This window comes from Ostrinia furnacalis, unplaced genomic scaffold (genome assembly GCF_004193835.3).
Source record: "Ostrinia furnacalis isolate ACB-3 unplaced genomic scaffold, ASM419383v2 OfSCF0912, whole genome shotgun sequence".
Lineage (NCBI taxonomy): Eukaryota > Metazoa > Arthropoda > Insecta > Lepidoptera > Crambidae > Ostrinia > Ostrinia furnacalis.
Window position 1 is genome coordinate 358,314 of NW_021131151.1, and position 16,395 is coordinate 374,708.

Sequence of the window (16,395 nt, forward strand, 5' to 3'; positions counted from 1 at the left end):
TCTGTTTTGGTTATGTTGAATAACGTTTCTTATCTTACAGTTGGAGTGCCTGGCGGTGAATTATTGCAACAAGGTGACGGGCTCCACCATGAAGACGCTCTTCCAGCGATCGCGCCGCCTCACCTGCCTTCTCATGAACGGATGCAGTAAGTTTCTTTGTTTAATTCTTTATAGGTACCTGATGATAACTGGAGAACAACCGGACAAATGAGGGCTATCGTTTTAGCGCTCATCAGTTGGCGCCACTGTAGAGTGAGGTCCTGTCACTTGCTAGTAGCGAAGACAGTGGCGCTGGCTGGTGAGCGCTAAAGTGATAGGAGGACTATCGCATTTGCACTCATCAAGATGGCGCCACTGTAGAGTAAGGTCCTGTCAATTGCCAGGGGTGCCAACTGTTAAGTATAAAAACGATAGCCCTCATTGGGTAGAGACACCAAGACCACGGTAATAATATCATACAGTATTATAACTTCATATAAACCGTCGAAACGCGAGCTTTCCTTCGAATTTCAAATCTCGGGACGCGGTCGAAATCCAAAAGTTAGGGTTAGGGGTGTCGCGAATGTGCCGAACGGACGTCGATGGCCTAGCTAGTGTTGAAAATGACTAAGGTGATTGAATTTGACTACCGTTATTTACGGTCAAATTTGTCAAAAACAAGTTATTAACAGTCAAAAATGGTCATTTTCAGTCAGTTTGATTTGAAATAAAAATTATATTGTATTAAGCCAGCTTTTGCCCACGACTTCATCCGCCTGAAATTAAAGTAACAGGTCGTTAAGTACTCATTATGATTAGTAGATTCAAAATTATTTTAGTATAATATTTTCTTAAATTGAATCTACTAAGTAACACAAAACAACACGCATTTTTATCCTATTCCATTCACAAAGTATTTTGTTTGTCTAAATAAAAAAAAATACTATCACAAAACTAGATAGAAATTCTAAGTAGACAGATGTAATTAGAATGGGTACTGTAGGTGGGCAGCCCTATCGCATGTTGTCATACCGTGACGTACCGCGGGGCTGTTGACATTTATTTCAAAAATATGGCCGAGTTGGAATACTGTATAGATAGTATTACCGTGCCAAGACGCAACTTTAAAAAAAAATCCACGTTGCCAATATCATAGCATAGGACAAGTCGCTTTTGGACAGCACCTATGAGTATGTCAATTGAAAAGGTGAAACTACCCTCTACTAGGTACTTGATACTTTTTTAAATGTACAGGATGTTTCATAAAGACCATGTCACACTTAAGAAGATACTTATGGATGGCCATCTAGACACAGAACAGAATCATATCTTTGAAATGTGAACTTTTACTATAAGCTCTTTCTAAGTAGGTAAGGTAAGTGCCCCCTACTTCGGTATATTAAGGCTCTTACGACTTTAACATTTTATTTAAAAATAACCAAGCATGATATCAGTATGAAAGCTTTTGTATGCTAAACTTTGGTCTTTTGACAGTAAGTTAATACATAATTTATAGTTATATTGTTTGAATTTTTTTTTATATTAATTGTTCTGCGGACCTCTAGTTTGGATCCTGTTTCGTGACAAAATTTTGCTCTGTTTCTAAGTTCGTGAACTCATGTCCCCTATTTCGGGATAAGGTTTTATGCATCCAGTTAGGATATTTTAATAATGATTAAGGGTTTAATAAATTTAAAAACCATAATAAAAATTTAGAATAAAATAATTATGTGAAATTTACGATATTATTTACCTGAAATATTCATAAGAATTAATGTGAGTCTAGAATTATATTTTGATTTGTTATTTCTAACAATATGTGAAAATATTTATATAACCATTCGAAATGTAGAGGGGGGGGGTTAACCCCCCCCCCCCCTCGGGTTAGTCCCAACGGCCCCGGTGGATCTGCCCCGGCAACGGGGCGGATGGGAAAAAGTGTTTCAACGACCCCGGTAGTCATAGTCTTAGCGTTCAACGGGGTGGATGGAACACATCAAGTGTCAACCACCCCGGTATATCGTTTAACGGGGCGGATGGATCAAATCAAGTTTCAACCACCCCGGTATTATTTTATTTTCGGTATGCAATATCGAGGTGGAACCTTTTAGATCTGTGTCATCCGTCACGTTTAGTGAAATACCGGGGTGGTTGAAACTTGATTTGATCCATCCGCCCCGTTAAACGATATACCGGGGTGGTTGACACTTGATGTGTTCCATCCACCCCGTTGAACGCTAAGACTATGACTACCGGGGTCGTTGAAACACTTTTTCCCATCCGCCCCGTTGCCGGGGCAGATCCACCGGGGCCGTTGGGACTAACCCGATTTATCTACTGTGCACTTACCCCGCGTTCGCCCCGACGTACTCTGTCGGTGTGACGTCACGGCTGCCAGGTGCACAGTAAACTTGATCGGCTTGTATAGTCCCGTTTATTCAGTGGATAATTATGTAAGTTGTGTTGACATCCCAACTAATATTATAAATGCGAAAGTAACTCTGTCTGTCTGTCTGTCTGTCTGTCTGTCTGTCTGTTACGCTTTCCCGCTTAAACCTCGCAACCGATTTTGATGAAATTTGGCATAGAGATAGTTTGAGTCCCGGGAAAGAACATAGGATAGTTTTTATCCCGGTTTTTGAAACAGGGACGCGCGCGATAAAGTTTTTCTGTGACAGACAAAATTCCACGCGGGCGAAGCCGCGGGCGGAAAGCTAGTTATTTTATAATACGAAAAAAAAACTGACAATGTGAAACTTGATAAAAAAATGGTTCTTACTACTTACTTGATTATTAAAACGTGATTTGCCTATTCCTTCCTTATGATGCCCTTTATATGTTTTTGTTAAACATAATTTGGTGGCTTACTTTTCTGTTGGTGAAATGACTGATTGGGTTATCTGAGATAAAAATCTCTATTTAAAACAATAATTTTAAACAAGCATAGGTACGTACATACATCTATTGGAATAATTGTAACTCACACTCGCTTCACATCTCCTATTACAGAATATTTAACGTAGTTAAAATTAATTTACTTGGATTTCATATAAATGAAATTAGTATTGCGAGGCCCGTAGTTATATCTAAATAATAAAAATACAGAAAAAAATGTTTCACTGTGTGATGAGAAAATTAGTTTTATTTTATTTTCGCGTCAAAATTATCGCAGGCGATTCTTTTAAAATACATTTTCATTTTTTTTATGCAAACAATAAAATAATAATTATTGTCTTCCATCGATATCAGCGGGGTTATTTATCTTAATCAAATAAAATCAAAATAGCATGATTGTATATTTGAATTGTAAAATAAAACGTTTAAAACGATTGAGTCATAGCTGTTCGATTAACAAAATAACATTCTAAGTAAGCTGCTCACTAAGTTTTGACTATATTTTGTGTGTTTTTTTCATATTTCTTTGACTTTGTATATCCGCGGATAGTTGCGTGTTAAATTAGACTGTAGTATAATATTGAATATTTTTTTGTATGACAAAACCATGTTCAAATTGTAATTTATTGTCTCAAGTTCTGTAACTAAAATACATTTACAGACAATTACATATTATTTAGATTAATTTAGATTATAGTAGTGTAACGTCTCTTGCTACAGCATTTATGTACTATCGGCAACAGTGTTAACTGCCCATTGCCGGTCATGTCATCTCGTTCTATCGCAAAGAATCACCATTTGATGAGAGCGAGAGCAAAAACGGTAATGGATAGTTAACACTGTGGCCGTGTGTACTGTACGCCTGTATCATTGTACATTATTATGACCTTTCGCATTAATTTGGTATCTATTATTATAACAACAGAGCTCAAAGTATGTGTTTTTCTGTTTATAAAGTCACTTTGCCAAAAAATTGCCTTTCCTTCAGAGGACTTAGTTTGAGGTTACGTCAAACGTCGTCACTAGCGTCGCGTTAAAAAATATATGAAAATTTTAGTTCTTGAAAGTTTCCGCTAGGGGCGCTGTACGTCCGTCATACACTTTCAGTTTTTTACGCAGTCGACATCGAATGCGTTTGACATAAACTCACACTACGCCCCCAGAATCAAACCTTAGGTTTGAGGGTTATTCATGACTGTTTGTAGACTTTCTAAAGCCTGGTCCGTGAGCACGTACAACGGGCTGTGCAACGGGCGCCCGCAGTGAGTGTGCGAGCGCGACAGCAACATAATTACGCGCGAGCGATATGGATGGGTAGCTTGGGGTCATTGGACAAAATTCTACGTGCTCACGGACCAGGCTTTAGCAATCATTTTTAATCCATCACTATAATACATTTTCGGATAAATCTGCCGATATTAAGTTGAGTTGGAACATTGCATTCTCCTTTAGCAATAATATTTTTTGGGGCTTACTCGCTCGTGTATCACCTTTCTTACCTTATAATTAATACATATTGTATATTAGAATGGTGCCTTTGCAGATATTAAACGTAAAGTGTTCTGATTAAGGATTTGACATAGATCTATAGGTTAACGTACATGTCCAATTAGTTTTAAGTTATGCCACTTTTGGTTAAAGTTTTGACATTGTAATTGTTTGACTGCGGCTGTATTATTATTAAATTACCCTATAGCAGACACACTAAAGCTGTATTCATATAGTTGTAATGTGCGGGACTCGACAACAACAAACATGAGGCAGTGTCAATATACCTTTAGCTTATAATAAAATTGAGTTTTAATGTGTTTTTAAGCCCTTTTGAAGTATGATCTCTTTCATTCTTGTCTGGATTGGATTTTGAATAATAAAATGAGTTGACAAATCATTCTGTAAGTTAATTTTGTTTGAAATCACTGTTTTTGACTATTATGTCCACTAGACTTTTAGGTATAATTTTAAATGACATTTCATTATGTATCCTCGTGCACATTTAGCGAACTGAATAAGCGTAGAAACGCGAACGTCCGATGAAGTGAAGATCGAACCACTATGCAGTGGCATAACATACTATAAAATGACGAACTTCCTCAATATATTTTCACCTTTTGTCTACAGCTTAAGGCTCAGAACAAGTTGCTGAAATTTGTCATTTTGTAAGCTTGTTATATGTCAGATCTTCATACTGCGGCAGATAGAAGTGAGAATCGAAAAGCGTTGATTCTGGTGCTCGAACAAAACAACTTTTTGTTCAAGACCAACATCGAAACCTGAAAAAAGGAAACCCTTCTTCATTCTAATTTAAAATTTGTCTAAAGAAGTGTTTTTTTTTCTCGATCTTTATGTGTAAGAACACATAAAGATGTTGCACAAGAATCCTTGCCTTTCGGATCGCATAGGGTTTTTTTAACTGTATATTAGAGCCCTAATTTTAGTGTTTGATTAATTTGTTTTATGCCCGTTTTCACTATGAATCCCTATTTTTTAAGTGACCTCTATGGTAAGACATAACAGGATTTTTTTTTCATAGGGGTCACTTAAAAATTAGGGATTGATGGTGAAAACGGGCATTAGTGTTTAATTAATACCCCGATTACACTTGATGTATTTACCCTATGGTTTTAAGGAGTACGTTAGTCACCTACATCACTGATAATGTTCGCTAATTTTGTTAAGTCGGTTTATTACGCCTAAGCCAAATAGTAGTTTAATTGGTGCGATTAGTAAATAATTTAGCTCCCACAAATCGGACGTGTATAGCTGAATACTATTATGGAAATATAAGTTTTGTTATATTAACAAGTATGGGTGTTTTATTTTTGTTCCTTAATGTTTAGCAAAGACTTTTTTTTAGTCATAAAAACAACATAATATTTAAATTCTACTCGAGAGACTATTGTGTAGCAAGGTGTAGATAGTCATAGATTTTATGTAGTCGTTGGGAGTCGGGAGGTGTAAAGTCGACTTGCTCTGTCATTTGTATGATTTGTGTATGATGCTCTATCCTAGCTCTACCCCCCTAGACAAGTTGCACTTTTTGATCGAATCGAAAATCGAATCCGTCAAAACTCCATACAAAAAAAGCCTTTCGACCACTTTTTTTCGACTGGTTTGCGATTTTATTGTGCAATATGTCTTTGTATAGACCCATAATTCTTACTTTTTACTACAATGATACACAACCTCATGCGTTTGTAACTTTTTAAATTTCTAATCTGACTGCACTTCTTGATGACGTTTTTGACTGTTTAGAAGCAAGTTTACTATTTGTAAAACATTACTCGTTTTTATAGCAAATATGAGTGAAAGCGTGGTAAGTGTTGGCTATAAGTAAATTATTTAAATGGTTTAACGTCACTGGTGATAAGTATCACAAAATATTGGTTGCAGAGTACACGGACCAAAACATTGACCGACTCAGCAGATTCATTATCTACCGAAGGTCCTATTGTAAGTAAAAACAAATAATTATTACGCGAAAGAATAATTATGAGAATGTAATCTTTCCTTACCCCAACCAAGCCTTGTCTTATCGCTTTGTAGTTGAAGCCAGTATACGCCAACAATTCAGTAACACAATTTCTATTCTGACCAGCTTCGTTCAGCCAAATGACTTCCACTGCTGGACAAAGGCCTCCCTGAATGGATTTCCCGCGACCTTACCAGCTTTATTTAGGTACTCGGGCAGGATTTTAGCCATAGCCTGATAAAGCACACATGCCTAACTTAGGTACCTTATTACAGGTCTTAGACCGATGGAGCAACAACATAAGCTACCGGCAACTGGTCATCTCCTCTTGCATTGGAATTCTCCAGCTCTGGTGGCACCCCTACCTCTACGACCTTCAGAAACTGCTGCCCTTCATATTCTTGTACAACCTGTTCAGTATCATCATTGGATACCCGATGTTCTACCTCGAACTGGCGGTAGGCGTGGTCACTAAGAAAGGCGTGTTGAGATGCTGGGACATGGCGCCTATGGCTAGAGGTTGGTGGTTCCAATATTAACTTTCTTCAAGTTTTTTGACCAATTTTTTAAAGTTTTGTTTTTGTATTTTAACTGCAGGTGACTAAATCTTCTCGACGCTTGCATTTCACTCATTATTTTATCGTGCACCAACTTTCAGCAGCAAGTCATTCACCAGTGAAGATATGCCTCCCCCAATGATTTCCATATCATCATCACTTCATTTAGATAGTCTCCATTGCCTCAGCTTACTAGAGGCAGATGAAGGATTTGGCCCACACTCCTCACGTTGGCCACTGGCCAGCGGCCAGACGGGTTAAGGAGGGGAATTTCGAAATAGAAAATAGATAGTTACTTACCTTTTTGCCTCCCCGTTAGTCTTCGAATAATCATTGAATTCGCCATGCTGCTGTACCTACTCTAATGCTTCTCCATAACTCTTGGAACAGCTGTTGCTATCTAATCTAATATTCTCCAGGCATCGGCTTCGCCATGCTAACGTGCAGCGTGTTCACGGCGCTGACCCTCAGCGCAGTCCATTTCACAAGCGCATCATAATTTTAGTGTGCCAAGAGATTTAAACCCAATGTAGGAGCACGATTCTCTATTTTACCAGAGGAAAGTGGAGAATTTTACCCACCTTTATGCTTCCCGATAAATCTTGGAATGTCATTTGATTGGGGGAGGCTTTCCATTCAGAAAAATAAATTACTTTTGTGCCCAAAGTTCTCGGAACAGCTGTTAATATCACTCTCCACGCATCAAAGTCACCATGCTATACTCTCACGCTTCTCCGTAACTCTTGGAACAGCTACTTGTGCTGCTTCTCAGGCATCGGCTTCGCCATGCTAGCGTGTTGCGTGTTCACGGCGGTGGCCCTCGGCGCGGTGGCCGCCTGGTGCCTGGCGCTGCTGGTGCACAGCGGCCACTCGTTCCTGCCGTGGCTGCACTGCGCGGCATCTTTGTACTTCCATTTCACAATCGCATCATAATTTTAGCCATAGGACGTCTACTAGTGATCTAGTGAACACAGATCAACTCCAAAGATTTCGCCAAGAGATTTAAACCCAATGTAGGAGCACGACTCTATTTTACCAGAGAAAAGTGCCCAAAACTCTTGGAACAGCTGTTAATATCACTCCCCACGCATCAGTCACCGTGCTATACTCACGCTTCTCCGTAACTCTTGGAACAGCTACTTATACTGCTTCTCAGGTATCGGCTTCGCCATGCTAGCGTGCTGCGTGTTCACGGCGGTGGCCCTCGGCGCGGTGGCCGCCTGGTGCCTGGCGCTGCTGGTGCACAGCGGCCACTCGTTCCTGCCGTGGCTGCACTGCGCGGCCATCGCTTTCCATCGTTGTACTTTAACAATCAAATCGTGATCATTTCAGCCATAGACATTCGATTCGACACCATGCTGAGTGGATACCTTTTCAGTATCATTGTAATTACCTTCTCATTAAATAATGTTAAGTATTGCAAGTGTATTGTCGATGATACTGAATAAACATTTTTTCTTTCTTTCTTTCTTTCTTTCTTTCATAGGACGTCTACTAGTGAACATAGATCTACTCTAATGATTTCGCCAAGTGATTTAAACCCAATGTACGAGCACCACCCTCTATTTTACCAGAACAAATTAATGGACAATTTAGCCCACGGCTAGGCGGGTAGGGGAAGAATTTCCTTTATCTTCCCCATAACTCTTGGAATGTCGCTTCCCAGGCATCGGTTTCGCCATGCATTATGTTTTCGCTTCTCCGTAACCAGGCATCGGCTTCGTCATGCTAGCGTGCTGCGTGTTCACGGCGCTGGCCCTCGGCGCGGTGGCCGCCTGGTGCCTGGCGCTGCTGGTGCACAGCGGCCACTCGTTCCTGCCGTGGCTGCACTGCGCGGCCATCGCTTAAATTTCCATCGTTGTACTTTAACAATCAAATCATGATCATTTCAGCAATAGGACGTCTACTAGTGAACATAGATCTACTCTAATGATTTCGCCAAGTGATTTAAACCCAATGTACGAGCACCACCCTCTATTTTACCAGAACAAATTAATGGACAATTTAGCCCACGCTGGCTAGGCGGGTAGGGGAAGAATTTCCTTTATCTTCCCCATAACTCTTGGAATGTCGCTTCCCAGGCATCGGTTTCGCCATGCATTATGTTTTCGCTTCTCCGTAACCAGGCATCGGCTTCGCCATGCTAGCGTGCTGCGTGTTCACGGCGCTGGCCCTCGGCGCGGTGGCCGCCTGGTGCCTGGCGCTGCTGGTGCACAGCGGCCACTCGTTCCTGCCGTGGCTGCACTGCGCGGCCGCCGCTCGCCCGGCCTGCGCGGCGCGGCACCGCCCATTAGTGCAGGGGAGCGAGACGCCTGCGCAGTCTTTCTTCTTGTGAGTAAAGCCTGGTCCGTGAGCACGTAGAATTTTGTCCAATGACCCTAAGCTACCCATCCTTATCGCTCGCGAGTAATTATGTTGCCGTCGCGCTCGCACACTCACTGCGGGCGCCCGTCGCACAGTCGCGACAGCAATATAATTACGTGCGAGCGATAAGGATGGGTAGCTTGGGGTCATTGGACAAAATTCTACGTGCTCCCGGACCAGGCTTTAGTTGCCACTATCATCATCATCATCTCAGCCATAGGACGTCCACTGCTGAATAGGCCTCCCCCAATGCTTTCCGTGTTGCCCGGTTGGTAGCGGCCTGCGTCCAGCGCCTTCCTGCTACCCTTATGATGTCGTCGGTCCACCTTGTGGGTGGACGTCCCACGTTCCACTATCAGCTACTTTAAACTCATTCTTTTTTTCTTCCTATTCATTTCGTGAACAATTTACTTTTCCTTGGGACAAACTGGCCTTCACTGGTTGAACTTTTATTGGCGGTTAAGCTTTGATCTGATGGCGAATGCTGAAATTGCATCGGTGGTAGTAACGACAGGGAATAGTCCTGTTGTGAGTGACTATATCTTCTACTTAACTCACGAGCACTTTGATTAGATGCTCCGTCAGTTATGTCTATTTACCTATATGTATACCTATCTGATCACAATGGCTTGCATTGCTGGAAAATCCATACCTACCTATCCGGTAGTAAGAACTCTGACTTCGATGTGAACGAATCTTGGAAAAACTGCGAATTCTTTTTAGTAACTTCGTCCTAAACCTGAAGCGCGACGGGTTGGAAGGCGGCCTCGGGAACGTGGTGTGGGAGCTGGCCGTCTACTTCGTCATCTCCTGGGTCCTCATCTACTTCATCGCCGTGAAGAAGATCTACAGCTATTCGAAGGTAGGTATAGTCAGATATTTGTGTGTTACGCCACGAAGTGACTCGGATCTTCTCTATCAGTTCTTTATGGAATTCACATGAAAGCAAAGAATGGTCTTATAATTTAGGAATTATCTTCTACTTAATTGAAAACAAATTACACGTTACACCAGTAGGCTGCTCGTGGCTTTTTTAAACAAATAGAAGAACCCAAAAACTAGCTACTTATATCTCAGCGCACGCGCATTCAAAACATTAAACACAATAGGTACCTAAGTAAGCACTGAAAACACACGAGCTTCTATTCTACCACTTCCAGCTAATGCTGTTCAATTTCGTCGCGGGTCCAATGACGGTTTTCCCCCGGAATAATCTTGACCTTCACTGGTTGGGTTCTTATTAGCGCTCAACTCAAACTGTAGATCCTGGCTACACAGGAGTTGCAGCGGCGAGAGCCGAGGTGTGAATAGTCTCGTAGTGCTGTTCAAAAACATGATCACACTGTCTTCTCTCTACCACTTCCAGCTAGTGCTGTTCAAAGACGTGATGGCATACTTCGTGGTGGTATGCTTTGGGCTGGGCGCGGCGCGGCTCGACGGCGCGGCCGCCATGTTCAAACGCTGTGACTGGACTGTGCTGTTGAATAACATGCAGGTAGGTTCAATATTTTCGAACCACCTACAGAACCTAAGTTAATATCATATCTCATTGTTTTGCCAGAACTTAGTAGCAGAGTAAATACAAATGAGTAGGTCATCTTCATAGAAACGCACCGAGCGCGGTTTGTATGTGAGGCGCCAACACGTATGCGGCGCGCACGCACACACTGACAAAATTCGGCGCAACCACGACTGGCTCCCCGGTAATCCCCGCTAAATTTTGTCAAAGTGTGCGTGCGCGCCGCATACGTGATGGCGCGCTCACATACAAACCGCGCCCGTGCGTTTATATGAAATTGACCTACTCATTTGTATTTACTCTGTTAAAGCCCGGTCCGTGAGCACGTAGAATTTTGTCTAATGACCCCTAGCTACCCATCCTTATCGCTCGCGCGTAATTGTAATTATATTGCTGTCGCGACTGTGCGACGGGCGCCCGCAGTGAGTGTGCGAGCGCGATAGCAAAATAATTACGCGCGAGCAATAAGGGTGGGTAGCTTGGGGTCATTGGACAAAATTCTACGTGCTCACGGACCAGACTATAGTAGCTAATATGAATGAATAAACAACAAGCTGTACCTAAATGGTTCTTCTCACACACACACATTTTTGAAATCTCAAGGTATAAGTAAAGTTGTTAGCTATACTAAATTTTCAAACAAACGGCGAACAAACCTCTTTTCCACAGTGCCAGCCGCGTGCTCAGCCGGGCCCGGCGTATCTCCGAAATGCAGTTTGCTTGTGAAGTATTAGCACATATTGATGAAAAAGACCATAGTTCCATAGGGGCTGGATCCCGCACTCATTAGATTCACTTGATTTTGGAAATTGACAAACGCTTATGTGGTTGCCGAATTAAAGAACACACCGCTGTTGCGCACGGGCGTCCTTCCGAACTCAAAACTCTTGCGTCACTGGGGGGCGTCGCAATCGCAATCGCGAGCCTAGCTCCATAGGATTGGAAAGAATGTTGCCAGTTTGTGATTAAAAAATGCAATTAAGAAAAAGAGCAAATTCCTTCCAGTTTGTGTTGTTTTATCTTAAACTAAAATTAAGAAACTAATAAATATATTTCGGTACGAAACATACCGCTCACCTTAAAAGTACCGAGTATCTTTTAACAAGACAAAACCTATATAACTTTTTTCTAAGCCAAATCAATTGTCAAGGAACACATGAAACCACTATTGCAAGTTTTATTTAAATGGACGTTCTTTCGCCTTTTTATAAGCTTAAGAAGTTGGAGCGCTAACCTTACGGTGAGAGCAACCTTTGGAAGCCGCTCGGCTGTTTTTGGCTCTCTGAGAGTTTGAAGCTTCATATTGCTCTCATTTTTGGCGCCACAATGTTGGTACTTGGTTTTTTAGATAGCTTAAATAATAGAGTTTTTGTAGTAATGAAGAATTTTTATAAATAATATTCCATTTGCTTATTATTTGAGCTAGAAAAAAAACTTACGAACTTACGTACTATCACGAACTAGTAGCCGTTTACCTTAGATGGTCATCTAAAAGTCTATCTTCTCTTTAAGTTTGGCACGATATTTATGTTATTTATGCCCTGATTCATTGAAGTTTGAGAAAGGATCTAAGATATAAATGAACGTCCCATTTTCTAATTGGATGATAATAAGGTCTTTCAACATCGCACATACCTACACGAGTAAAACAAATGATGCCCAATCCAAACATCTCCAAATCCAGGCCTCCAATCCGAATACGTGATGCAAGTGGAGTGGGAGAAGTCCTCCATCCAGGAGCTGGACATCACCGCTACAGACCTGTCCACCGAGTGTCTCGTCGACATGCTCACTAGGATCCCGAATCTACGCTTCCTGAGCGCGGGACAGATTAACGGATTCAATGATTCCGTGCTGAAGGCCTGGCTGGAAGCTGGCACTGCGAGGTGAGTTCAAACCACGTTTTTTCAAAGCTCCCATAAATCCGGTAAAATTGTTCAGATTGGTTACAGGAAAAGTGGTCAGTTTTTTGAGTAGGTCTACCTAGTTACAGTGGTGGCGTAACACCATAATTAACTAATATGTTGGGTATAGTCTGGTGCTCTCCAGGATTTTTGGGTTACCAATTCGAGAAGATGAAAGATGTTAGTACGAATGAACTTTAAGATACCAATCTAATAACATGCCCAGACCCAGAGGCACGAAAACGACCCAACGGTACTTACGTTCTTTTGCGAATGCTTTTAAATAAGTAGGTGCTTTTGTTTATTGTGAGCAAACTTGTCGTACTCTGCAAGAATATTGTAATGAATGAATGAATACCGAATCTCCCCGGATATACCATTGCACGAATCCTTAGCCCTGGATGTGGAACAGAAAAAAACGATCATCTGTTTCCAAAAAAAAAAACACTGTTAGCAAGTTCACTGTTCAGTGCTTGCCAACCTAAATCTTATTGCAGAATTTGGTAGCCATGCGTGAACTTGAACTAATTGCAGGAACTTGATAGCCCTAGAGGTGTGAACTTCAATTCCATTTCAGGAACCTGGTAACCCTAGATTTGTAAACTTAAATTCCGTTGCAGGAACCTCGTAGCCCTGGACGTGGACTCCTCCGACAGCCTGACGGACGAAGCTCTCCACCGCTTCCTCTCAAGACACGGCAGCCAGCTGTGGGGGCTGGTGCTGAGTGGGATGCCGCATATCACCGACCAGCTCTGGCAAAGCGTTATGCAGCTGCTCACCAACACCAAGTTAGATATTAGACTGATTACAGTGCAATCACTTACTTGACTTACCGCCCGTATTCACAAACATTACTATGAGGTCCCACAGTGTGCGTAGACGCACAGTGTGATACACGAACCAATCACAGAGCTCTATTCAACGCTGTGCGTTAGATTTGCTGCTTCACTTAAGCAGGCATCGTTTATACAAACGGGAGTTAAGATCCTATTTTATTTTATTCGGAAAACAAATGTTAATTGACATTGTTTTCGATATCCTTTACCTACATACTCGTATCTAGTGATTTTGACACCTCTGTGTGATATAACTCAGTAAACATTTTAAGGCGCAGCCTAGAACATTCGGATATTATAGTACCTATAGCAAGAAGTTATTGTCTAGTGAAAATTATATAAACTTTTACCATTCATTCTTAGACTAACTACAAGTTCCTTTTTGAATTGCAGAATCCTCATCATGGGCACACAGGAGCGCCTAGGTGTGAATATCCATGTTGATCAGGTAAGTTGCTAACTTACTCGTGCTCTTATTTTTCCCAATATGTCTCGCTGAATACTTATCCCCCATTGACTCGCCCCAAACGAGCAACAAAGAGAATCGTGAACTTGTTTTCAACCAATCTCCATTCAATGCTATGAACTGAATGGGGGAGAGTGGAATAACTTTTAGGAGATATCGTAAGAGGCGATTACTTAAGGGAGAAATATGGGAACATCAGGCCTGGGGAGTGAAGGCTATATTTTAATTTTTCCTATTAAATTAGAGAGGGTCACCTAATCACCTTACAATGCAGACTAAATAAATTAAATTAAAAATGATGATCGTTATAACATCAAACTCCTTGTTCTTCTGATTAATTTCGTTGTGTCCAATGATAGTTTAGTTTTCTCCGGTACATACTTGACCTTCACTGGTTGGGTCTTTATTGGCGGTCAAGCTGTAGATCAGGAATTGCAGCGGTAGGAACGAGAAGTGGGAACAGTCCCGTTATAAGCAATGGTGTGGTGTTTCCAGCTGATGGACGGCATCGCGAACAGCTGCCCCAACCTGGAGCGGCTGGAACTACGTTGGGACCCTGAGAACCTGCGCTTCAGCGATAAGAGCCAGAAGGCAATCGATATTTTGCGCGTCAAGTGCCTCAAGCTGAAATGCCTTGTCCTCAGGTCAGTACGCTTTTACGCAGCAGGGCTACTCCGAAACGTTATTTTATGTAGTTCCTGGACTATCTGTCGCCGTCGCTCATGCTGGAATCTCGCTTTGCATGAGAGGGATACACTTCGGTAACGTTTTTGGGAGTAACCCCGTAGACACTATCACTTCCCCGTGGATGTCGTAAAGCGACTAAAGCACAAAATATGCTGATGTTCGCATTATTTTTGCCTTCTCCAACCCGTCTGGTCAGCGTGGGGGTGTAGGCCATCTTGTTTAGAGAGGCTCGTCATTATCCAACGGGTGTCAACGGTTTCCTATTTATATGCCTCATGTAACTTTTTCGCCACGCACAAGTTGTATGAAGTCCGTTTTCAACCGGCCAGCATTCCTCACGGGGCATGGCAACTTTAGACATAAACTTCACGAATTCAAACTAGTTCCGTCTCCTTTTTGCGAGTGTTCCACTGATGATGTCAGTCATCTAGGGATATTCGATATACATCGATGTATCGAAAACATCGATGTTTACAATGCGATACATCGAATGGATCCGATGTTTTGAAAAGCTATTGAAATACTCGATGTATCGATGTTTTTAAGTTTTCAGTGTTAAAACATCGAATCGATGATAACCAATTAATTAAAATTTCATAAAACTCAAGTCTGACCACTAAAATTTTACTTATACGGACCACCCAACTTGTATTTTAAAAATGTTGGCAACACTGCGTACGAGTGCAGTGAATAGTGTCTCTAGTGACAATAAAAAAAAACTGTTATGTCAATGTCGTGTCACGCGTGTCGGTTGGCGAGTTTTTTTGTGTCAATCAACAAAGAAATAGGCTGAAAGGCAAACGTTTAAATAAACTGTTGTTTTTGCAAAGTCTTCCAAAAGAACACTGGAAATACTTAGGATATAACAAACTTATAAAAATAAATGCGGATGTTTTTTTTTGTTCTTACTTTAATATACAGTGTGAGTCACGTTAAAGTGTACATATGAAAATATGTGAAACTAGACTTATTTTTATCGACAAAAAAAGGTCAAAAAAATTTTGAGATTTTTTTAAATTTTTTGAAGAATTTTTATTCTTACAATTACTTCTCGTAAAGAAAACGTAATAACTTTTAAAGTAAGAGGTATATCCTGATAAAATAAAAACAGTAATAATGCTAAATAACAGGCGATACTAAAAAAAAACATAAAATACCCAGAAAATTCCAACAAATAATAAAAAAATATACTTTTTGATAAAAATCTGCTTTTAAATTCGTGTTTTTTTGGTTATTTGATAAATTTCTCCAAAAAATGCCCCTATAACAGGTATTTTTTATTACTTTGTATTATTCTCTATCGTATTACTTTTGTAAAACCAAAAATTGCATGTCTCTATCCCTATCACAACATTTGCTATGATCGTTTGCCACCACATTATTCTCCACTACAGGTGGAGACAATTTTAATTTTAACTAAAATGCTTATTTTACTTCGAAATCTTTTGTTTTTATTTGAAATGTAACTCGTCTTTATCAAAATTACAAATCTAGAGCGAGTTTCAGTTTCGTTGTTAACGAAGCGTTGAATGGCCCGCCCGGAGAGGCTTAGTTCAAACGATCATTGCAAACATTGTGATAGGGATAGAGACATGCGATTTTTGGTTTTACAAAGGTAATACGATAAAAAATAATACAAAGTAATAAAAACCACCTGTTATGGGGGCATTATTTGGAGATCAAATAACCCAAAAAACACGAATTTTAAAGCAGATTTTT

At 40.8% G+C, this 16,395-nt stretch overlaps 1 protein-coding gene across 2 annotated transcripts in view; it reads left to right on the forward strand.

Moving 5' to 3' along the window:
• The window catches only part of FipoQ (F-box/LRR-repeat protein FipoQ), a 30,156-nt gene that overhangs the window by 12,083 nt on the left and 1,678 nt on the right, over positions 1-16,395 (forward strand). For both annotated transcript variants that reach the window (XM_028301344.1, XM_028301343.1), the window contains exons 6-10: positions 41-146; positions 12,468-12,669; positions 13,308-13,475; positions 13,917-13,971; positions 14,485-14,633. In XM_028301344.1, coding sequence (XP_028157145.1) covers positions 41-146; positions 12,468-12,669; positions 13,308-13,475; positions 13,917-13,971; positions 14,485-14,633 — 680 coding nt within the window. The remainder of the gene's footprint in view (positions 1-40; positions 147-12,467; positions 12,670-13,307; positions 13,476-13,916; positions 13,972-14,484; positions 14,634-16,395) is intronic.